We start from the raw sequence: 25,783 nt of genomic DNA, 5'->3' as shown, positions 1-25,783 counted from the left end.
TTATCCTCGAGTACACCATGGTCAACACTTCTCTTTCACAATCCGTGGTCAAACATTGAACATCAATTTTACTCTTCAATTCATTGTGGGTAATTTTCATTGAACCTTAGCAACCTTTAAATAGGTGCAAATAGGGCCTTGGGCCAAGTACAAATAATAAAAACTAACAATAAAATATCAACTAACTTTATTTTATCTCTATCAAAATCAAACCAAATATTACTAAACCCAAAACTAATAAAATGATAAATCTCTAAAATTTAAGTTTATCTAACAAAACTCCCCCATAAACTTAAATTTTTCATCCTTTATTCTCGACCTCTGCTCTCAAACCTCTTCTCCTTATTCTTCTCGACCTTTGCTCACATACCTCTTCTCTTTATTTTTCTCGACCTCTGCTCCCAGGATTGTCTAGGCCTTGAGTGTTCTGAACTTCTCCCCTTCAGGTGAAACTTTTCTTGAAGCACTTGAACCAGTGGCTAAAATCTTTGCTGCCGGTGCGCCTCCATAACCCAATCAAAGTCTTCAACCATGAGCTTTGATAGGTCCTTCAACTCCTCGATGACGCACACAAAACTCTTAAAATCATCTGTCAATGATTTCAAACTCTTCTCCACACAACTCGGCTGACAAGCAGCGACTCTCCATTTCTGTCGAGTTGATCTGCCACTTTCTCCTTCATATTTTCAAACTCTCCCTCTCAAAGTTTGAAGCTGGTCTTGCTTAACACAGTTGTCCCCTGTACGCGTCTTTTGAAGATGCATCTTTCACCATCTTCTCACTGTTGTGGACTCGTCTACAATCTCGTAGAACTTGTCCTTCACTCACGTCTTTTTCACCGCAAAAATCTGAATCTGCTCTTCGTACTCTGTGGGTTCTCGTTTCCCACACTTTACAACATCCCAAACGTCGGGATCCAACATCAACTGCAAATTCCAATTACTATAGTTGACTCACTTTGTCAACTGAACCAGGAAAACACTGTTTGCAAGATTAGTCATATCTTTCTCTTTCTCTCTCTCTCTCTCTCTCTCTTTTACTCTCTTTTTTTCCGAACACTCAAACTCTCCCCGCTCGGTATTTGACTATCCTCTTCTCTCACTTTTTTTTTTCGGTACTCAAAGCATAAGGGCTCTGATACCATTTTGTAAAAGAACGTAACCCACACAAATAATTTTACTCTTCAATTCATTGTGGGTAATTTTCATTGAACCTTGGAAACCTTTAAATAGGTGCAAATAGGGTCTTGGGCCAAGTACAAATAATAAAAACTAGGCTTAAATGCTTACTTAGTCCTCATGTTAAGAGGTGAATTTTTGTTTAGTACCCGGTTTTAAAAATGAAGACATTGGGTTCCTATGTTATAAAAAGTGTATGAATAAGATCCTTTCCGTTAAGTTGATAGCAACGACGTTAAGTCCATGCTGATGCGACTGTACTTTTTCTATTCTTTCTTTTGCTGTCCAGCCTTTTCTATCTCTTGTTCAGCTTTTTCTTTGATGATTTGTTGAACTTGTTCTTTCTTTGTGGACCTTATTCATATATTTTTCATAACATAGGGACTCAATGTCTTCATTTTTAAAACCGAGTACTAAACAGAAATTCACCTCTTAACATGGGGACGAAACAAGCATTTAAGCCTAAAAACTAACAATAAAATATCAACTAACTTTATTTTATCTCTATCAAAATCAAATTAAATATTACTAAACCCAAAACTAATAAAATAATAAATCTCTAAAATTTAAGTTTATCTAACAATATCAAGATACTGAAGAGAAAGAAGGGTCAGAGGGAGATAACATATATTAATTATTTAACCGTTATCCCTCGTTGTCATGTTCATACTCATACTCAAAGCAGTGAAGTGATAGAAACCATGGAAGCCAAGTGAAGTGAAGAATTTCACAGTACAAGAACATGGTGATCCAACACATATACATACTTAATAACTGTACTGGGAACCCCGGACGTCCCAGATGGACGACCTCTTTGAATGTGACGGGACGGACGGTCAGCCCGGAAGGATCGCACAAAAAGTTAAGACAGGACATATTAGATTAAGGTAAGATAGAATTAAAGGTTATTGGACTGTGATTGGGCCTTAATTAAGGTTTCGCTAATCCAGGCCCACAACCAATGTTATATATAGAAGTCAAAGGTAAGAGGTAAGTAGATTCATTTATTACGCATTTAATACTGCGCTTTGATTCCCGAACGGACTCATTAAATGACTTTGGCATCGGAGGACCTTTGACAGGTACCCTCCCGGACGGACTTGGAGGAAAAGGAGATGAACAGGATGATCGGTGGAGAGAAGAAATTGTGGAGGGATTAGGTGACTCGACCTCACACCGGAACATTTTGACGCCCACCGTGGGACCGAGCGTCTAAACCCAATGGTAGTCATAAGGAACTTGACCACGGAGGATCCAATGGAGATGATAAGAATGTTGCAACAGAAGATGGAAGAGATGCAACGACATCATGAGGAGGAGATGGCGGCAGTCAAGGAGGAATGTGCGGCCCTCCTGGCCTAGGCGAAGGAGGGAGAGGGACGAGGCAAGGAGAAGGTGACAGAGGGATAAGGTAAGGAAAAAGATGACGAAAGACAGGATCGAACGCATCAAGAGGGCACGACCGAACATAGCAATACAGACTAGAGGAGTCAGGAGCAGAAAGGAGTAAAAACAGGGGGGATCGGACTAAAAATGTTGTTGTAAGCAAGCAACTGTTGGTAAAGGAGGAGGATACGTTCGGTCAACTACCGTTCATCCAAGCGATCATGGACGTTAATATTTAAGAGCACTTTCTTCCTCCCCAACTTAGCATTTACGACGATACGACTTACCTAGACGATCACATCAAAGCCTTCTCGACATGGATGGCATTCCGCACCGGCAACCGAGCTATCTGGTGCCGGACGTTTTCTTTGTCTCTAGAGGGTGAGGCTCTGGAGTGGTTCAACTCCCTTCCCCCGAATTCTATCGAGAGCTTCGAGGGCTTGAAGGCCATGTTTGGTAGACAGTTTGCTAGTAGTCGCACGCAGGACCTGACGGTTTTCGAACTCTCAAACCTCAAGTAGGAAAAAGAGGAAACCTTAAAGGCATTTATGGACCGATACCAGAAGATGGTTAGGAGGGTAAAAGGGCTTAGTAATGAGCTAGCACTTCAATATGTCTTGCTGGCTTTAAAACCAGGGCCCTTCAAGGATAACATATGTTGAAGGCATCCAAAGACCATGGAAGAGCTGAGGGAACGAGCGGCGGACGAGGTGAGGGTGGAAGAGATGAAACAGTCGTACAAGAAGGAGGCTCAAGAGACTAAAGAAAAGGCTGAGAGTAGAAAAATTGGAGGGTCAGTATAGAAGGCCCGGAGGATTGAGACCGAGAGAGCCCCCAGGGAACCTCGCTTCCAACAATATACCCCTCTCAATGCGCCCCGCGCACGAATTCTTCAGGAGGCGTTGAGCGCAGAGCTTATTCCAACCCTTAAGAAACGCCCCACACCGCCCGGGGATGATTGTAACAAACATTGTTTGTATCACCAGAATTTGGGGCACACCACCGAGGAATGTGTCACGCTCAAAGACCGAATCGAAGAGTTGATCAGGGCGGGCCAATTAAAGAAATATGTAAGGACGAGTCACGGTGCTGCCCCGGCCGAGCAGCAGAGAAGCCCTAGGCGGAGCCCTACAAGGTAGAACGACAACATCCGATCCCATGATTGTAGGACATATTATAGGGACAACCGTCCCAGGTCCGAACGACGGCGCAATAGGAGTTGTAGTTGGAGCAACGACCGCCCAATCCGGGGGCGTATTAATACCATTTCGGGCGGCTTCGCAGGCAGAGGGCTGTCCCCATCGGCCCGGAAACGACATGTTAGGGCGCTGCGGTCGGTTAATCATGTACAGACGGCGAGGAAGTTGCGCGGTACGAAGTTAGCAAGCTCTTAGTGGACTAGGGAGCTCGGTTAACATCCTATACTGGAAAACCTTTCGGCAAATGGACCTGTCCGACGATATCATTGTGCAGTTCCACAAGCAAATAGTGGGTTTCACGGGCGAACGGGTGGACACCCCAGGGTACGTTTACCTTCGCACTCATTTAGGTACCGGTCGAGGGGGAGATGAGAAAAGAGTTTGTTACCTAATGGTGGATGCAAACACGTCCTACAATGTGTTGCTGGGACAACCGTCCCTAAAACGCGTTCGAAGCAATCGTATCCACTCCACACTTACCCTGAAATACCCAACGGACAGGGGAAAGGTGATGACGGTTAGGACGGACTAAAAAATTGCTCGAGAGTGTTATGCAGCAGGTCTGAAAATCTACCCTCGAATGGTCAGGATGAAGGTAGACCGATCAGAAGTGGCCATGGTAGATTTAGATCCGCGTACTAACACGGATGATCGAATCTAACCGTTGGGAGAATTGAGCCTAGTAAAGGTGGGAATGAAAGATGATCAAGTGACCATGATGGCCGGCGGCCTGGAGCCAGCGATGGAAAGGGGATTGAGGGCCACATTATAGAGAAATCAGGATCTCTTCACCTAGACCACGGCCGACATGCCAGGCATACATCCATCAATCATGACACATAGGTTGGCCATATTCAAAGACGCAAAGCCCGTAGCCCAAAAGAAGCGAAGATTAGGGGCTGAGAAGGGGGGGACTGTTAACGAAGAGGTAAAGAAGCTGATGGAGGCCGACTTCATCCATGAGGTGACCTATACCACATGGTTGGCGAATGTGGTCATGGTCAAGAAAGTTACGGGCAAATGGCGAATGTGTACGGATTATACCGACCTTAACAAAGCTTGCCCGAAAGACTCCCACTCGCTCCTGAGCATTGATAGCCTAATCGATGGGGCGTCTGGCCACTGAATGCTCAGTTCTCGATGCATACTCTGGCTACAATCAAATATCGATGCACCCTCCTGATAGGGAGAAAACGACTTCATAACGGAAAAGGGGAATTATTGTTATGATGTAATGCCCTTTGGACTAAAAAACGCTGGAGCCACCTATCAGAGGCTAATGGACAAAATCTTCTCCAACCAGATCGACCGGTGTATGGATGTGTATGTTGACAACATGGTCGTAAGATCAACATCGGGGATCGAACATATTAAAGACTTGGAGGAGGTATTTCGGCAGGTTCGGCGCTACAACATGAGGCTAAATCCCACCAAATGCACGTTCGGGGTGGCCGCCGGGAAGCTTTTAGGTTTCATGTTGATCGCCCGGGGCATAGAAGCGAATCCTGACAAATGCGCGGCCATCCTCGACATGAGGAACCCTACCAACCTGAAAGAGATGCAACAATTAGTGGGACGACTAACATCTCTCTCTTGTTTCATTCCTAGGCTAGCAGAGCGAATCCGACCGGTCGTGCGGAAGATGAAGAAAGGGTTTAAAGCAGAATCTTAGGATGCCGATTGTGAGCGGGCATTTGAGGAGGTCAAAAGCATACTCACTAACCTACCAGTCATGAATCGACCAAAATCGGGTGAAGATTTACAAGTTTACTTGGTCGTGGCCGAAGACGTTAGTGCTGCCTTGATACAGGAGAAGCCAGATATTCGACTTATTTACTTTGTAAGCAGATCGTTGCAGGAGGCAAAGACACGCTATCAGCAAGTGGAGAAGATTGCTTTAGCACTCATTCATGCCACCAGGAGATTAAGACCATATTTCCAAAGCCACCAAGTGGTCGTCCGAATCGATCACCCTATATCTAAGATCCTGAGAAAGCCCGATTTGGCTGGTCACATGGTGGGCTAGGCAGTGGAGCTGTCAGAATTTGGCCTCTGATACGAGCCCAGAGGATCGGTCAAAGGACAACACTTAGCAGATTTCACGGCGGAGTTACCGCAAGTAAAGCCAGGAGGTGAGTGGAGCTTGTACGTTGACGGCGCCTCTGGTCGTGCCAGAGGAGAAGCGGGTGTAGTGTTAGAAGGGCTGGGCGGATTCTTGTTGGAACCATCGTTCATTTTCAAATTTAAAGCGTCCAACAACCAGGCCGAATACGAGGCCCTCATAGCTGGATTACAATTGACGCGAGACACGGGAGCCCGACATCTAACCTGTCGAACAGACTCTCGACTGGTGGTAGGACAGATGAATGGAGAATATCAGGTGAAGGACGACCACGTCCTCAGATACTTCCACAAAGCTAGCTCCCTCACCAAAGAATTCGAATGATTCACGCTCATGCACATCCCGCGGAGGAGAACGCCCGAGTCGATATGTTGTCCAAATTAAGTGGAGGGAAAGAGAAGGGATACCTGACGACCATTATTAGGCAGGTCCTATCGGGACCGTCAGCGGAATGCCTGGCGGTGGATGCTATAAAGGAGGCAGATTGGCGAGATGAAATTCGCCAACTCATAAAGGATCAAGATGACGGACGGGCACTGAAGCCCACAGACGCACGAAAGATGGCTCGTTATGTTTTAATAGTAGGTGATTTATATAGAAGAGGCTTCTCCACCCCTTTACTCAAGTGCGTAAGTTCACGGGAGGCGCAATACGTGATGGACGAGCTCCATAATGGAGTGTGCGGCTTCCACACAGGCCGACGTACTTTAAAAGCCAGGCCCCTCCGGGCAAGCTATTTTTGGCCTACCATGGAAGAAGACACCAAGAGTTTTGTCCAGAAGTGCGAGAAATGCCAAGCCCATGCAAAATATTCCCCATGCCCCCCCAACCAGATTGCACGCCTTGGTAGCTCCATGGCCGTTCACCAAGTGGGGAATGGACATTGTGGGCCCCTTTCCCCTTGGACACGCCTAGAAAAGGTTTATCTTAGTCGCTATAGATTATTTCACGAAGTGGGTGGAAGCAGAAGCTTTGGCCACAATAACCGCTCGGCAAGTCCAAAGCTTCTTTTGGAAAGTCATTTGCAGGTTCGATCTCCCCCAGACCGTAGTAACAGACAACGGCAGACAGTTTGTCGACAAAAGGCTCGCCTCATTTTATCAAGGTTTGGGGATCAAACATGTCACAAGCTCCTTCGAACACCCTCAAACAAATGGCCAAGCAGAGGCAGCGAACAAGGCAATAGTGGCTGAACTCAGAAGAAGACTGGGTAACAAGAAGAATGCGTGGGTGGAAGAGCTACCGGAGGTTTTGTGGGCTTACAGGTGTACGCCACATGGCACGACCGGTGAAACTCCCTTTAATCTCACATACGGCACAGACGCCATGTTGCTAGTGGAACTCGGGGAACCATCTCTGAGAAGGCAAGTGGAGGACCTTCAACTCAACAGCGAAGAGCTAAGAGTTGAGTTAGATACCTTGGAAGAATGGAGAGACCGATCGGTACTCCACGCAGAAGCATGCAAAAGAATGGTGGAAAGAAAATATAACACGAAGGTAAAGCCAAGGAATTTTCAAGAAGGTGACCTAGTGTGTAGGAAGAATGGAGACGCCCAGAAGGTAGCTTCTCATGGTAAATTCGTTGCGAAATGGGACAACCCTTTCAAAGTAGTTGAAGATTTGCATAATGGGGCATATCGCCTATCATGGTCGAACGGGAGACCCATTCCAAATACATGGAACACATCACACTTGAAGTTTTACTTTAGTTAAAGACTAACTTATGTATTTTCAGCTTATAAAAAACAATGGAATGCGTTGCAATTTCTCTTCAAAGTTTTATGCATTTTCGTTCACCTCATGTTCATCCAAAACCAGGTGGTGAACGGCGAGTTCGTAAAGAACCACTGCCACCCGGCCAACTAACCACAACCGGGTGATGAACGGCGAGTTCGTAAAGAACCATTGCCACCCGGCCAGCTAACCACATCCGGGTGGTGAAGGGCGAGTTCGTAAAGAACCACTGCCACCCGGCCAGCTAACCACATCCGGGAGGTGAACGACGAGTTAGTAAAGAACCACTGCCACCCGGCCAGCTAACCACAACCGGGTGGTGAACGGCGAGTTCGTAAAGAACCACTACCACCCGGCCAGCTAATCACAACTGAGTGGTGAACGACGAAGTTCATAGAGAACCACTGCGGTTCGGTTGATTAAGACAAAGAGTATGCACGCATCCGCCCGATCGACATTGGATGACATAACTTAGGAATTAACAACGCTAAGACAAGTACACATTTGCCCGATCGGCATAAAAAGGTAACATTTAGAAAATCTTCGAGGGAACAAATAAGCATAAAACATAAAGCTTGAAGGCGCAAATTCAGTTAGTGACCAAGAGATTGTGTGTAGGGCTATACATTCAAAAAGGCCGGTCGGCCGCCAATTCCAGTAATTGAACTAAAAGAAAAGATACAGTATTCTTACCCTAAACATCCAAAAAATATCCCCCCCACAAAGAAAAACCCTCAGTTGCCGTCTTCTTCGTTGCCATCGTCACTGGCGCCTTCGCCGCCATCGTCATCAACGCCTTCACCTCTGTCCACATTGTCCACATCAGCATCAACATCGCCCCCTGCCGGTTCCTCGTCCTCGGCATCAGAGACCGACACCGATATCATTTTCCCATCATAAACGTCCTGAGCAATGTCGAAATTGGTAGAAAGGGGGTCCACTTTCAGCAAAAAAGCCACCTGTCGGATGGCCTTGTTGAACCCCTCCTCATGTTCAATTTGAACATTCCGGCTCAAGAGGTCGATAGTTACGTTGCCTTTGAGCACTTCCCTCGCTAGCGTGATCAGCTCCTCTTCCTGCCCTTTCGCCTTCTCCCCCATTTGCCGTAAAGCCAACTTTAACCGGTCGGTCTCGCTTACCTCCTCGTCGTACTTCACCTTGAGGTCCTTTAACTGTTGCGTGAGGGTCGCAACTTCGATACAAGCACCCTTAAACTTCTTTGATAAGTCGGCTTGAGCCGCCTCACTCTTGAAATGTTCCAGGGAAAGTGCCTCCAATTTTACCTTAGCTTCTTCAACGGCTTTCTTCTTCGCAAGCAACTCATTTTGAACTTCTTCAGCTCCACGTCATTCGGTGAATTGCTCGAGATACCACATCAGCATAACACTACGAGTAGTGAACTCCAACACGGCCTTAGTAAGTTGTTTCTCAGAAAGAGGTTCCACGGCTAACCTCTAAGAAGAACTCATGTGGAAGTCAACCCGGTCGCTCATGCCGAATGAAGGATTAGGAGACCGCCTGGGAGCGACCGGGGAGTACTTTCCCGACGAATCCTCTTGGACAAGGACTTTTCCCCCTCTTTGGATTTCCTTTTCTTTTTGGAGGAAGTGGGGTCGGCCTGTGCGGAAGTGGCCGCGACGACTCCTGAGGATTCAAGGTTCACTACGGGGGCACCTCCACCATCGAAGGCACTTCAACCGGGGTGACCACCACGGCCGACTTCGTTTGCGACTCGGTCGCCGGTGTGCCTTGCCCAGAACCGGACGGCCGGGGGTCCCTTTTTCCTGAGGGAGGAATGAAGCTGGTCTTGCGAGGATCCCTTTTTCGGCCGGGGACATCTTGTTAGTCGACACGAGACTTATTTGTACAGGATCCCTTGTCCAATAATAAGGGAACAAGGGCTCACCCGTTGCATCGCGAAATTGGTTACGGTCGGCCTCCTTTATTATTATTTTTAAATACCTTGTCTTGAAGTTCTTGAAAGACTCGAAATAAGATTTAAACAGACAACAATCTTGGACGGACGTCAACGAAACCCAACCTTGTTTGGTAAGCGGTCGGACATGGTAATAGTGAAAGAAAACCGAGACAGTCGGGACGATTGCTAGAGCCGAGCACATGGCCATAAATGCTTGAATACAAGCCCACCCGTTCGGGTGTAATTGGGAACGGGCGATGTTCATCCTCCGAAGCACGGCCGCCTGGAAGCGACTGAAGGGAACGCGCACGAACATCCGGTCGAACAAATATGTATATACAAAGAAGAAATCTTCGACGCTTGTTCCCTTCCCATGGAAAACTTGCTCGTTAGGATAACTGACGCTCAAGCGAATTAGTCGGGCATCTTCCTCGTCTCGAGCAAAGAACGATTGGTTAGCCCACTCCAGTAGGTCATCCCGACTCTTGTACTCGGACTCATAGGAGCCTACGTCGTGTGAAGCCCACCCATAGCCGTCTATGGCTGGCCACCCGCCAGCAGGTTCCGCCCTCATCGCGTCCACCTCGATCCCACCTTCCAGGAGAAATAGGGACGCTCCATGTATTATCCGGTCGCCGCTGGAGTCTGAGGACCCGAGAGATCCCCCCGACCAGCCAGACCTCTCCCCTTAGGATACCGACCCCGAGTCAGAAGACGACGACCTGCTGCCACTGGAGGAGCCCCCGCCATCACCGCCCGCAGACCCAGTAGAACAAGACAATGGAACCGTAGCCATTTATTTACCTGAATATTCACGTTACAGTCGGACAGTCAAGTTAAAAGAAGGGAGATGAAGGTAAAAAGGACGAGCTACTCACCCCTATTTATAGTAAAAAATTTTGAAACCGCTAAACGCATCCTCACCGTTGAAGTGATAACACGATGAAGGGCCCAGATTGAGAGACCGTCCCACTACCCGAGGCCAGCAACCTACCGGAACCTGACACGCGTTTTCCCGCCCAAAGTTCAAATTCGAAGCGCGTCGTGTGGAGCGAATTTATTTTTAAAAACCCTACGACAACTACTACTTGTCTAGGGCTTGGGGGGCCTGGTGTACTGGGAACCCCCGGACATCCCACACGGACGACCTCTTTGAATGCGACGGGATGGATGGTCAACCCGGAAGGATTGCACAAAAAGTTAAGACAGGACATATTAGATTAAGGTAAGATAGAATTAAAGGTTATTGGGCTGTGATTGGGCTTTAATTAAGGTTTCGCTAATCTCAGGCCCACGGCCAATGTTATATATAGAAGTCAAAGGTAAGAGGTAAGTAGATTTATTTATTACGCATTTAATACTGCGCTTTGATTCCCGAACGGACTCATTGACTGACTTTCACATCGAATGACACGATCAATGGAGAAAAGAAATTGTGGAGGGATTAGGTGACTCAACCTCACGTCGGAACAGTAACATAACAGTTTATTAGTCAGTTTGTTTTCACCTTACAAAGTGATTTCATCAGACAGTGCACTCACCAGCAACTGCATAGGCCCACGACTTGAGATGTTTTTTCATTGCCACAGCATCATCAAGCGGAGGCATCTTAGTTCGCTGCTGAACATCAAGCATCTCATGATGTTTGTATGACTCCTCCTCAAGCTTATCAAACCACAAATCAACCCTTTCATCAACCACATTGTTTCCCAACTTGTTCCACTTCCTTCTTTTTCTCCTCTCTCTTTTTCTTCTTTCCCTACCTGGTTCTGACGAAATCCCTCCAAACTTGTGACAGTCAGGGGTCAAAGTCTCCGCATTTCGATGCTCGTCTTGCTGATTCACAAGGAGTGGGGTAAAGGGTTTCTGCAAATCTCTCTGGGGGGATTCTTTGGCGTTGATTGAAGGTGGAAATTGATCAGTCAAAGGGTGATGAGTGTAGGCAAAGATGTTAGTGTAGAACCAGAGAGAGTCAAGAGTTTGTGCAACCCGTGAACCATCCATGGCTACTGTATGAGCAGAAATGTGAACAGGGCCAAGACCATGAAACATGTGAACTAGTTTATACAGTAAACGAGGAAGCTTGTGGAATAATAAATGCGGGAGTTTTATATTCTTTTGCAGAGTTCAAATTTGGAAGTACACTATATATTTCAGAATGCCAAAAGAATCAGGAGTGCAACATTGTCGTTGCGTGTTTTTGAAGAAGAGGACCAAAATGCCCTTCGGTCTGAGCTGTGCTTCGGAAGAATTCATGGCAAGGCGTTACATTAGTTGCACTTTCCTTACCAGAACAGATCATTGTCGAAAATAAGCTTGCTTTCTGCATTGTTTTCATAACACAAGTTTACCGTTATGATGACAAAAGAGTATATATGCAGTGTAAAAATCCTTCAATACATCTCTTCCTGTAAAAAAGAACAACGTATTTTTATTAGATTTTCATTAAACCTACTTCAGATTTTTATATACCATAATTTTTTATTAATTTATATTGTTTATATGTATATGTGGAAAACGTGCTTTCTTATTATCTTTCTATGTTATCTCTATGTTAGTTTTATAATAATATTAAGGTGTCCATGACTAATTGTTTCTGTTATATATAAATTTAATAACCATACATTCATAGTATAAAATAGTTTAATTGTAAATCGATATTAATATGTGACTTGTCCGGAAGCCTCTGCAGTAAAAGGAAAAGGAAAAGGAAAAAAAAAACAGTTGAGAAGCTACAAGATATTATTATTCAGAGATTATTGCTTCACGAAGTTTAATGCACACCAGTATGCGGATCTATCGAATCAATCTTTTATGTAATTCAGAAATGGTGTTTAAAAAATAAATGCTAAAATGTTTAGAAATATACATATTATAACTATCATTATATATAGTTATTTAGTTTTTTAAAATGATAGTTTATTTTAACTCCTTTTCTTTATATATATATTTTTAAGTTTTTTGAACTGTTTATATTTTTTTTTAGTTTATTTCCCTGCATTGTATCAAAATTTAATTCGGGGTAAGTTTTTGTCCAGTCTATTTTTTTTTCATCTTTCTAGTTTTACATATGAGAATCTTAGTTTTCACAAGTTGAATTAACTGAAAAACTGTTATTTTAATTGGTCATGTTTGTTATTTATATTTTAGGTAATTACAGTATAATTTAAAGTTTATGGAAGTTTTGAGACATTCTTAACTCTTTCCCTATTTTTGAAGTGGACGTTGCTTCGAAAGGAAACAACTGTTATGTAAGATGAATTAAACTACAATTTTAAAATTATTTTAAGTTAATTTTAATATTATTAAAATGTTTATTTACATATAATAGTGGTTAAATGGTGAGATTAGATTAAAATTACAACAATTGATAATAATGTTATTAGTCAATTGAAGTGTTCTGTAACCATATTTTGATTCATTGATTCTGTTGTCATTATAATTGTAAAAACATATGCTTAAAACATACTCAAATAAATAAGACTAACAAATTAGAAAATTGATTTTCTATTTGCATATTCTTATTTTTATGCATATACCATTTGAGTATTAATTGATCATTCAAATAACTATCATAAAGTATTTATTGTAATTATAAAGTATTATCACTGAAACATCAATGAAAGCTTTTATTTTAAGCTATAACTTAGAGTTTGAGTAATAAAGATATTACGTTATTTGTATCCTCTTAAAAACTTTTATCAATTAAGTGACAAGGGAATGATGAGATGAGGTTTTGAAGTGGATTCGCAAAGTTAATAACTTGGACTTTAGTCATGTCAAGTGATAATAAAATGCTTCATCAATGAAGAATCAATTTGATTATTTCTTTACAAAAAATTTTGGAGGCTCAAACTAAAAAGAATCATATCAATTACTTTTTCTCCATTAAAGTATTGTTTAAGTGTTGGGGTGATACTTAAATGGTATATGATATAAAAAAAAATTAGTATGTGGTCGCTTAAGTTATGAGTAAATGCATTTGATGTAATTATTATTACATCATTAAATGTAATAATAATTTTAAAATGGTTACTTGGATGAACATTGATATCACTTTGATGTAATTATTATTAGGATTAGAAATATTGTAGTTAAAATGAATATTTAATATATAAAATTTTGTAAATTAAAGTTAGTATGGTGGAACAAAATCGTAAAATTATGTAAATTGTCCTTGTTCACGCTACACCACTTATTCACCTTAGGTGAATATTTTCAATTCAAATAAAACATAAATCTAATTAAAAATTAACGTAATAAAAAATTTATTATTTATGTATGTTGTAAACTACAACCCCTCCCAATTAAAATTAAATATAATTAAAATTTATTCTTTTATGTTTAACCTAATTAAAATTTAATACAATTAAAATTTACTTTATTGATATTGTTAGTTGTAATACTATGCAACATTTACCTTCTTAAATGAATTTCAATAAAAAAATAAAATATAATTCAAATTGATAAATGAATTTTTAATTAAAACAAAATTCAAATTCAATTAAAAATAGAAGGTACTTTTTTCTACATCATTAATTTTCACTGAATTTAAATCCATTAAAATAAAATTCAATTAAAATAAAACACTCGTTTTTAGTTACGCTCTTAAAACTCTTAGGATTAAGATTACCAGATATTCACAAAGTTATTAATTTTATAAACTTAAAATTGATGAAGTATTATACAAGAATTAATTTTATTTTAATAATTTGTCATTTTTATTTAAAATGTAAAATCTACATAAAGTTATAAGATTTTATAAATTTTTTACCATTTTAATCATGATCTCAATTTTAACTACCTGACATATTTTCATGTAAAAAGTTCTGATAACTTTTGTTTGTATTTCAATAACAAAAATTTAATCCATCTTCGTACAACCAATTTAAATAATTAAATACTGTAATTTGTTATACTTTATTTCAATAAAAATAATATTTGTTACCATTCTTTTCATTTATTTTTTTAATTAATCCAATTCTATTCCCATATGTTTTTTTTTTCGTTTTTTTCTTCTTCCTCTCCCTCTTCTTCTCTGTCCATATGAGACCACATGAGAGTACATTTTATCTTTTTCTTTTCTTCGCACTCTCACCATTGAAACCGTACTTCCCTCTATCCTTCTTACATCGTCTCAGCCCTCTGTAAGTTCTCTCTTTCACTGGGAATATGCGGTTCTCCTTACCCTGTCACACATTTCGTTCATGCACAATTCCTAATCAAAATTTGATGATTTAGGTCTACCCATCATTACTGAAACCGGAAAAATGTCTCTTGTAATCCCCTCATCCTCTGCAGTCCCTTTTCATTTTTCTAAATTGGAGATTAACAGTTTGAGTTCCTACCAAAAATTTGCCTCTAATTTCTTCGTCTCTTTTCATCATGAAGTGGGCTTCTGTTGCAAACCAAGGCATTTCGGGCTCCACGTGAGAAATGAACCGAATGTTCTTCATAACTATACAGTTAGGTCTAAGGGGTTTGATTTTGAGTCGATTGACAATGAGACCTTGGCTTTTGATGACGATGATTTTGAAGATATGGGGTCGCCTTGGGAAGGTGCTGTTGTATACAAGAGAAATGCCTCTATTTTACATTTGGAATACTGCACTACCTTGGAGAGATTAGGTCTAGCAAAGCTTTCGACCGATCTCTCAAAAACTAGAGCTGCTGCAATGGGATTGCGTGTTACCAAAGCTGTGAGAGACTTTCCAAATGGCACTCCTGTTCAGATATCTGTAGATGTGACCAGGAAGAAGAAAAAATTGAGGCTTGATGGGATCATAAAAACTGTCATCACTCTTCTTTGCAATAGGTACTCCCTTTAATTCATGAATTGGCATTGCCTACTTTCAAGTGCTTTTGCGAATATATATATATCATCATGTCTTAGTTTTGCAGTTTTCCTGATTTTACTCTGCTTCATTTTTATTTTGACAATGATTAATACTTCAGGTCTCATTAGTTAAACAGAAACTATTATGATGGAGTATATTTTTGCATTACAGTAATGATTGTCTAGATGTTCATTTATGCATTATTCTCACTTCTTTTGCATTTCGCTCCATCTAATATACCATATATATGATAATAAGGAAGGAGTAGATCACCCCTTGGCACCTGATACCAGTCTTAGGTTTAGATATTAACTTATTCTCTTCTCTCTTCCCTTTTCTTTAGATTAGTTAAGTCCAAAACTATATAAGAACGTTTCTTAACAGGAATAGTTAAGTTGCCTATTCAATTGCAGGTCCATTCCCCTTCTTTCTTGCATAACCCCTCCGTATTTCTTTGATTAACTAGCCCTTCTAATGAATTACTAGCATACCTAACTGGCTGACCTATTGATACTTCGCCCCTGAACCTTCACGTTTTCCTCAAGGTTAACAATATATAGTTGCAAATAATAAAATTCTATTTAACTGGGGTCTCACAACATAAAACATGATACGATTTGCAGTTCACCAAATTAATGAAATTTCTCTTAATACCTCTCATTTCTCTGAATTACTTTGATCTCTCTTGGTCTATTGTAACTACATAAGAAATTAAGGAGGCAAATATGTTGTTTTAACAGGAAGGAAATATTGTGTTGTTGTATAAGTTAAGGGAGGTTTGTAGAGGGTAAAAGAAGGGATATGTAACGATTGAAATTATGTTAAACATTAGGGAGTGTGAGTGTAATTCGCCCCATTTTTATTGTGGTTCGTGGTGGAGTGAAGTGTAGAGGTCTTATTGAGGTAAATGCAGAAGTTTCAATGAGCTAATGGATTTAAATTACCTTGATATAAAATTGACGTTACAGAGTTTGCTGTCATGGATATTAGTTATCAACTTACTTTTCACACTGTTCAAAATTAATCATGCTCATTTGTGCATCGTTTAAATTGGATGGTCATACGTTAAGCATCCTCTTCAAACTTTTTAGATATAACATTGGAAGCTTAAAATCCTGAAATTGATTGGTTTCTAACTTCCATACCACTCTCTCCTTCACTGAATAAAAACAGATGCTTTCACTGAAATATAACTGCATTCAACTTGAATTTGAACTTGGCTTAGAACTTTTTGTTCTACCTTCACTGAAGTATAACTGCATTCAACTTGAATTTGAACTAGACTTAGAACTTTTTGTTCTGCCTTCTATTCTCTTCATTGAACCGTACTATACAAACTACTGACACTTCTGTTTCCAGGATGTACAGTAACTATATTTATATGCTTATCCCGAAACCTTCTATATTTCCAATTTGACACAAATGCTTTATTTACAATGTTATCACCCCCTCCTTGCATACCAAAAGTTGTAAATGTGTAATTGTTTTTCATATTCTTTCGACAATAGGTTGACCTCTGTCACCTAATTATGAAGTGATGTGCTTTGACTGGCTTGTTTTTAGAAAAATAATTGTTTGTTACGTAGTTGTTTTGCATTATTAATCTCAATTGATTAAATCTCACACCAATGCTCCATTAGGTGTAACATGGAAGATTCTTGGGTAGCTGAAGTAACCTGATATCTCATAAGTTTACAGTAGCTGCTAGGGATGGGCAAAGAACACTGTACTGTACTATAAAAGTTTATAGTTAACTATAAACCGGTTTAGAAAAACGGCACTGAACTAAAAAATAGTTCAAAATAACTGAACTGAACTATTTTCTAGTTCAATTATACTGCAGTACAGTTCAGTTAACTAGTTTTTAGTTTATCATACTACAATTCAATTAACTATAGTCCATGTTCAATTAATCCATGACAACTCATCAACACTAAACTCTTCCCAAAGACATAAATAAAAAAACTGGAGAAGAAAATAGAGCACGATAAAGTAAAATTCCCATAATTAATTAATATACGCCACAATAATATTAATTTGGTAGAAACAAAATAATAAAATAATTCATCCACACAAACATTATGTCATCTGCATAATGGTGTGAAGATGCTAGCATCCTTCTTCACCAATCCTCTGGAGAGAAGATGCTGCAGAACCAAAGCCCTCGGAACGAGTCCTTTCTCCAAATTGTACCTAAACAACCAAGGGTACGCAATAAACACAGAACTATCCCATCCAAGCCAACCCACCCAAAACCCCGTCACTGCACCAAGTTTCTCCATGGAACAGAGCATCATTGCAGGTGTTTCCTAAACCCATCATAAAAATGACCTAAACCACTATGATAGTAAATGACATAAATCACAGTTCACAGTTAACTGTACACTAAGTTCAGTATTTTTAAACTGAACTGTTAAACAGTATAATTGGTTTTTAGTACAAATAGTTTAAGTTTTTTAAGTACCAAATAGTATAGATTAACTATAGTTTACAGTTTTTTACTGAACTGGGCCCAGCCCTAGTAGCTGCTAACAGGTTAATTCCTTTAGTTGTCTGGATGCCATTCATCGCAAGTACCATTTTATATTGCGTTTGCTTGACTTAGTTATCGAGTATCTTTGTGGATAATTATTTTAATGTTTCATCAATATATGAGGTATCAAATAGTGTAAATATAATACTTTCATTCAAGGACTTGTTGAAGAAACCAAAATGTAGGCCAGAAAAAAATGATTTGTCATGTCCATGTGATAGAAGAAAAAAAAAAGGTGATACCGAGTATGCCCCGGTCATGTTCAACAATGGATTACTTCCGCAAAGTAGAATTTCTTATTTCGATGTGATTTTCTATTGAAGGTGTTGCATGCCATCTACTGAGAGCATATTCTCTGAGTTCTCTCTTTTACTCACCGACGAACCCATTGAAGAGCCATCGACTATTGATATGGGTGTTATTTTTGGGGAAGAGAAACTTACAAACGGTGGTAAGGATGGCGAAGACGATGCACTTATTGATTTGGAGGACCAACTATATTTTCCTTCACAAGATAATCAAATTGACATTTCAAAGAACATAAGGGAGAAGGTGCATCTTGAGATTACCATGAATTCAGTATGTGATCCTGGGTGCAAAGGCATGTGCTTGAAATGTGGTCAAAACTTTAACACTGGCAACTGCTCTTGTAGCAAGGAGGAAGTAAAAGAAAAAAGCTATGGCCCGCTTGGAGATTTAAAAGAGAAGATGCAGTTGTAACATTTATGAAGTTCATGCAGTATTCGCTAAAAATTCTGGATCATTATGTGTAGAAGTTCTGATCTTAATGGATTTTTTATGTTCTGATGGGCATGGATGATAGATTTTCTAGATATATTGATAGGTATACAGAATTCAAATGCTCCAGGTCTTTTGAGAGGACCGGTCTCTCCCTAATTTCCCCTTTTACAACCTCTAAAAAACTGCCTAGCATCATCTAACATAAAGATAATATAAAAGATAATTACACAATACAACTGCTGGAGGTTATAACTACCTACTAGGAAGTTATAACTATCTACCTTCTCTATTTCTTCTCACACAAACCTGGCCACTAAACCTATCAATACCCCCTCCATGAAGTTTCACCTTGTCCTCAAGGTGAAAAGCAGGAAACTCCTTGCTGATGGTAGCTGCTGATTCCCAACTATTTTCAAAAGAGGGGAGATGCTGCCATTGGATTAAAACCTTCAAGTCACCATCCTTATTGAATAGAGTATCCAAAACAGCTTGGGGAGAAACATCAAGGATTAATTCCTCTGTTAGGAGAGATGGGAGGGCCTGAATAGGAGTTGTTGGTTGGACTGCGCGCTTGAGGAGAGACACCTGGAAAACTGGATGGATTTTGGAGTGGGCAGGAAGTTCTAACTTGTAAGCAACTACCCCTATACGTTCCAGCACTTTGTAGGGGCCATAGAACCTTAGACTTAATTTTTCATTTGCTCGTCTTGCCAAGGACTTTAATCTATAAGGCTGCAATTTAAGATAAACCCAGTCCCCAATCTGAAACTCCACATCCCTCCTATGCTTATTAGCTTGAACCCAATTATGCTGTTGTGCTCTGCATAAATTTGCCTGTAACTCCTGCAAGAGTGCATCGCGTTCCTATTGGAGTTGATTAACACTTTGAACTTTAGATGGAATAGTATTGCCCTTGAAAATTAGAGGAGGGTCACGACCATAGAGAGCTTTGAAAGGGGTCATTTTTGTTGAGGCACTACAATTGGTATTAAACCAGAATTCAGCCCAGGGCAACCACTGTGACCATTTTCTGGGTTGAGACCCTGCCATACACCTTAGATAAGTCTCTAAAGAACGATTAACAACCTTTGTTTGGCCGTCTGATTGGGGATGATAGGTTGTTCTAAACTTCAACTTGGTTCCAGCCTGTCTAAATAATTCACGCTAAAAAATGCTTAGAGAAAGCTTGTCACTATCAGAAACTATTGTGGAAGGGAACCCATGGAGTTTTACCACTTCTTTGATGAATAAATTAGCCACTTGAACTGCTGTAAAAGGATGAGCAAGTGCCAAAAAGTGGGCATATTTGGTAAGCCGATCCACCACAACCAAGATAGTATCCTTGCCCTGTACCTTGGGTAGACCCCAATAAAATCCATAGAAATATCTGACCAGACTTGGGTAGGAATGGGTAGTGGTTGTAACATACCTGCAGGGGCCAAGGTCTCTGTTTTATTGCATTGGCATACTGCACACTGCATCACAAACTCCTTGATATCTCGCTTCATCCCTTCCCAGTACAGTACCCCCGCTACCCTTTTAAAAGTCCTAAAGTACCCACTATGACCTCCTATAGGAGATTCATGCAACTCCTTGATGATACTAGGAATGCGAGAAAAGCTCTTAGGTAACACCAATGTCCCATGGTAGAACAACCTTCCTTTCTTTGACTCATACCCATCACGAGCTTTTGGATTTAGCAATAATTATTGGATGAGAGAAACCAACTTAGGATCATGTTGAACTTCAGTTTCCGAAGTCTCCCATTCATCCGTTTGAAACAAAAACACAGCCATAAAATATTGTCTCCTGGACAAAGCATCAGCAACGTGATTCTCCTTGCCAGGGCGGAAACGTATCTCAAAATCATAGCCAATTAGCTTGGAAGCCCATTTAAATTGTTGTTCTGTTAGTAAGCGCTGGTCAGTGAGAAATTTCAGGCTCTTTTGGTCTGTAACGAAAACAAAATGACTGCCCATGAGATAGTGTTTCCATTTATGAACTGCTTGGACTATAGCCATTAACTCCCGCTCATACACTGATTTTTGCTGACCCCTGTCAGACAAGGCTTGACTCCAAAAGGCCAAAGGCTGACCCTCCTGCAATAAAACAGCCCCCAATCCTTTGCTAGTCATCTGTTTCCAAGGTGAAAGATTTGGAAAAATTTGGAACAGCCAATATTGGAAATTTAGAAACGGCACCCTTTAATGCATCAAATGCCCGTTGGGCCTCATGTGTCCAGCAAAATCCCTCCTTAGTTAATAACTGTGTGAGAGGTTTGGCAATTTGGCCAAACCCTTTCACAAATCTTCTATAATATCCGGTTAACCCCAAAAATCCCCTCAAAGCCTTTGCATTTTTTGGAACTGGCCAATTGGTCATGGATCTGCAGCCACACCATCCTTGGAAATGATGTGACCCAAATACTCCAGTTGTACTTGGCCAAATATATACTTCTTATGATTAAGTTTTAAATGATGATACTGCAATAACTTTAAAACCTCCTGTAGATGAGTCACGTGAGTAGCCATAGTAGGGCTGTAAACTAGTATGTCATAAAAAAAAAACAAGGACAAACTTCCTTAGAAATGGTTTAAGAATCTGATTCATTAAAGCCTGAAAAGTTGTTGGAGCATTAGTCAAGCCAAATGGCATAACCAAAAACTCATAATGGCCTTCATGGGTTTGAAAAGCAGTCTTTTCAATGTCCTCCTCTTTCATGAGAATTTGATGATAACCAGATTTTAAATCCAGTTTTGAAAATGTGGTTGCACCAGCCAACTCATCCAACAATTCCTCTATAACAGGAATAGGAAATTTGTTGGGAATAATGATCTTATTGAGAGCCTGATAGTCTACACAAAACCGCCACCCTCCATCTTTCTTCTTGACCAATATGATGGGGCTTGAATAAGGACTAATGCTTGGTTTGATGATTCCCGTCTGCAACATTTCTTTGACTAAGCGTTCAATCTCATTTTTTTGTTGATGAGAGTATTTGTAAGGCCTAAGATTAGGAATAGATGCTCCCTCATGAAGATGTATAGCATGATCGTAAGGGAAATTGGGAGGAAGGCCCACTAGATCTTGAAAAAGGTCATTATGGGACTCTAAAAGGGTAGAAGTTGTACAGGAACAGTACTGCCATTCTTTTCGTTCTCTTGGTCCCATTTAATCACATAACATGAGTCGTTGTTCTTAAAATCACGCACCAACTTTTTCAAAGAAGATTCTGATTTGGAAAGAGTGGGATCACCCACAAGGATGTGCTCCTCGTTCCCCTTACCAATTGTTAATATTAAATTGCCAAAATCAGCCCTTACCTCGCCTAGTGAAGCCAACCATTCCAATCCCAAGATAACATCCGCACCCCCCGAATGTGAAAACAAAAAATTCTTGTTGAATTTTCAGACCATGTACTTCTAGAATAAAACCATGACACTTCCCCTGACAATGCACCTTATGTCCATCACCCACCTCTACCACATATGGAAGAGTGGGTTCTTGATGTAACCCACATCTGGCAATCAGATCTGGAGAAATAAAATTGTGTGAGGCTCCACAGTCCAACAAAACCACTACTTTCTCATGCCCAATTGTCCCCCAAAGTTTCCAGGACTTCCTGGTTGTAAGTCCCGCCATGGTACATTGAGATAGTTGTAAAATCTGACCTATCTCTTCTGTCCCTTCCTCTTGAGAATCAATAGGAGGTTGAAGAGTATCTAGTCTAGATAAGTCGTCCTCAGACATAAGCAACATGTGCAATTGTTTATTTCTACAAATATGACTAGGACTAAACTTCTCATCACACCTGAAACATAAGCCCTTCTTAACCTTATCATGTATTTCCTCTTGAGACAATTTTCGAAAAGGCGCTCTATTTGACTGATTTACACTACGAAACGTTCCTGCAGAAGCGCTGCTGTCCCCCGACCACTGCTGGAATTATTAAAGCCCAATGAATTGCCCCCGTCCTTTGAATAACTGCGAGTCATTGAAATAGGTTTAGAGACAGTGTGATTGCGTACAATAGGGAAAGGGCAACCTTTTGAGATGATTCGAACCTTTTCCTCCACCATTTGAGCCTTCATCATTAACTCTAGAAGAGTGCTAGGTTCATACAACTTAACTTCAGCCTTGATTTCCTCTTTCAACCCATTCAGAAAAATGCCAACTAAATAATCTTGATGAATCCCCTTCAAAAACCCAACATATTGTTCAAATTGCTCTATATACTCCTCCACCAACCCCGATTGGCGCAAGCCAATCAGAATTTCAAAAGATGCGCCAATCAGAATTTCAAAAGGATTCTAAAGCATCATGGGTTGAAAACGGCAAACAACTGCCAGCTTGAATGCTTCCCACGTAGGATTTGGATTGCAAGTTTCCCACCACTGAAACCAATTTAAGGCCCTTCCTTCTAAAGCAACTATGACCGCCTGCATGCGTTCCTCCTCACTGACTTCCTTCAATCGAAAATTTCAAGACGATTAGTCCTCTAATCATGTCCTCCAAACGCTGGAAGCGCTCGAGACTGATTTTCCTGTCTGACCTTATCTTGGATTAATTCCTATAGCATTTTGTCCACAACATCTAATCTAGATTCCATTCTTGTATTCACCATACTCCCCACACGCCCTCACAGTACCAAGAAAGAGGCTCTAAATACCAATTTGATAGGTATACAGAATTCAAATGCTTCAAATCTTTCGAGAGGACCAATCTCCCTAATTTTCCCTTTTACAACCTCTAAAAGACTGCCTAGCATCATCTAACATAAAGATAATATAAAAGATAATTACACAACACACTATCATATATCCATGATGCATTTTCTAGTAGCAGCTACGCCTCAAAGCCTGTATCTGGTATTCTTTCCATTTGTATTAGCATTTTCTAAATCTCCTCTTGGATTTTACTAAGATAGTCCGATCTGTAAAATTAAAACAGGGATGCTGTGATTTGCGTATTAATCATCTTTTTCTGATGTTAACTATTTTATACTTTTAATTTCAAAACATATTTAAAAGAGTTTGATAGTCTTTATTGATTTTCTAATATGAAAAACGTTTTTAATACACTTCTTTGCATGCTGCCATTGAAATCTTAAGAATTAAACTGTACACGTTTTTAAAAAGAAAAAAGAAAGTCAAATTATGCTGTTAAACCGCGTGTACGAGGAGAGATTTATCTGCAGCTCTCCTTTTTAGATGAGGGCCTATATTTTGCAGACACAAGACTCCCATAGTCAAGTCACAATGGAAGAAGTAATTACCAAGAGTCACGTAGTCTTATTAAAATGATATATTTTATTGTATTAAACCAATGACATAATATCAACATAATTAAAATAGGCAAATATATGACAGAATGATTACTCTAGAACATAAACGACTCTTTTGTTTCTATTTGCACATAAACGACTCCAGATAAATCAACACTAAATGCTTTATTCTTTTATAATTTTAATTTACTTTCATATTTATATTTCATATCTTGTTCTCTAAAATAAAATATTCTGTCGCTAATCTTATCAGTTATCGGTTAATATTATTTCACTTTGAAACTTGCACAATTTTTACACTTTTATGAATATGTTAGCTTTTAATTTTCTTTCTTTTATAATTTAATTTTTTATTTATGTTTCTTATCTCTTGGAAGTAAGCACTTTAAATCTATTATCTTACGTGTGTATATATATGTTAGTAAATTAAAAGCTCATTCAATGCTTTTATCATGTAACAAACCAATGAAAAATACTTTTCAATATAATAATACTTTTCAAATATATATATATATATATATATATATATATATATATATATCTCACATTTTGATTTGAAAAATAGACAAAATAAAACAATAATTATAAATTATTTGTAAAAATATTATATAATAATATAAAAATCAAATTCCGAACCCCTATTTTTCATGTGAGAAATGTTTTCATTATCCAGTAAAACACGTGGGTTTCCACGTATATGTATTAAAATTTTGTATTATAAGTGAGTTAGTATTAAATTTTTGTTAAAATGGTGCATTGTACTTAGAGACAACTCAACATTAAATATGAATAAACAAAAATTTGTGGTTAATGAATTAAACTTGAATTATGGTAATCTTGTGAATGTAACAGTTTCTCTCGAGAGTTAACAAAAATATTTATAATATTAATACTTATTGAAAGATAAAACAATCGCACTAAATAATTATATCAAACGGAGATATAGCTAATTATATATTAGTATAAATATGCTTGAATTGTGCAATGCTATTTATACGCACATCGTATTAATTTGAAAAAAGTTCCTGTAATTAATGTAGAAATGGGTTCATTAATGTTATTCCACATTATACTCTATCATACTTACCCTATATTATAAAAAGATTGCATTAAAAATAGTATGCCAGAAAAATTCATGATCACATTTTTAAGTAGATATATTTATGTTATTTTACACGTAAGGATATTTATTCATCTTACTTTTATTCAAACAAGGAAAATGAAAATTTTTTTCCTTCTCATTTTTCTCTCAGACAAATGCGACAAACATCTTGATAGTCATTGAAATGAGAGTCCTCACTTTTTTTAAGCGAACAATGGGATACTTTGCAAAAGGTACTTCCACAATAAGCTTGTGGAGTATATTTGAGATAATTATAAGCATGAAATGCAAATATAGTACCCTTTTTAGATAATATATAGGATATCAATAACTTTTGGTCTATTAATATAATAAATATAATAATCGTTAATTTTTTTTAAATTTTTTCCTCAAGATTTTTAAGTTATATTCTACAGAAAACAAAGTTAAATTATCAACTAAAAATATATCGGTAATTACCAAAATTTATTGATATAATAAAAATTACTGATAATTTAAGATAATAAAAAATCTGTTGTTAAAATGTTTGTCGATAAATTTACCTACGAATAAGAAAATTTGTTGGTAATTACTAATAACTAAAATTCATTGAGAATTACTAAAAAATTTTGACATTGATAACATTTATTAATACATATCGTGATTTGGTCTTCTTTCTCATTTTTCTCTCTTTGTTTTTTTTTTCTCCTTTTTTTTTTCTTCTTCTTCCTCCTCATCCTATTCCTCCATCAACGTTGTTGTCATATTGC

General features: G+C 39.3%; 1 protein-coding gene across 4 annotated transcripts; it reads left to right on the top strand.

Moving 5' to 3' along the window:
* The first annotated feature begins 14,542 nt into the window (after window positions 1-14,542).
* Window positions 14,543-23,987, top strand: LOC108320370 (large ribosomal RNA subunit accumulation protein YCED homolog 1, chloroplastic). Of its 4 annotated transcripts, XM_052867777.1 has the most exons (4): window positions 14,544-14,684; window positions 14,779-14,816; window positions 14,929-15,352; window positions 18,231-23,987. In XM_052867777.1, the coding sequence occupies exons 3-4, from the start codon at window positions 15,078-15,080 to the stop codon at window positions 18,625-18,627; spliced, it is 672 nt and encodes a 223-aa protein (XP_052723737.1). In that variant the 5' UTR covers window positions 14,544-14,684; window positions 14,779-14,816; window positions 14,929-15,077; the 3' UTR covers window positions 18,628-23,987. The 4 variants fall into 4 exon arrangements, with proteins under 4 accessions (XP_017407263.1, XP_052723737.1, XP_052723738.1 ...); XM_017551774.2 differs by having other exon boundaries at window positions 14,543-14,684; window positions 14,779-15,352; window positions 18,231-23,984; XM_052867778.1 differs by lacking the exon at window positions 14,779-14,816.
* Window positions 23,988-25,783: the final 1,796 nt, after the last annotated feature.

The sequence above is a fragment of the Vigna angularis genome, chromosome 1 (assembly GCF_016808095.1).
Source record: "Vigna angularis cultivar LongXiaoDou No.4 chromosome 1, ASM1680809v1, whole genome shotgun sequence".
Lineage (NCBI taxonomy): Eukaryota > Viridiplantae > Streptophyta > Magnoliopsida > Fabales > Fabaceae > Vigna > Vigna angularis.
This window is presented reverse-complemented; position numbering and strand designations above follow the sequence as displayed.

Bases quoted from the DNA above. Each gene is read 5' to 3' on its own strand.
- LOC108320370 (XM_017551774.2), top strand. From the start codon at position 14,808: ATGTCTCTTGTAATCCCCTCATCCTCTGCAGTCCCTTTTCATTTTTCT. The intron at 15,353-18,230 runs GTACTCCCTTTA...TTTCTATTGAAG, and splicing joins ATCACTCTTCTTTGCAATAG to GTGTTGCATGCCATCTACTG.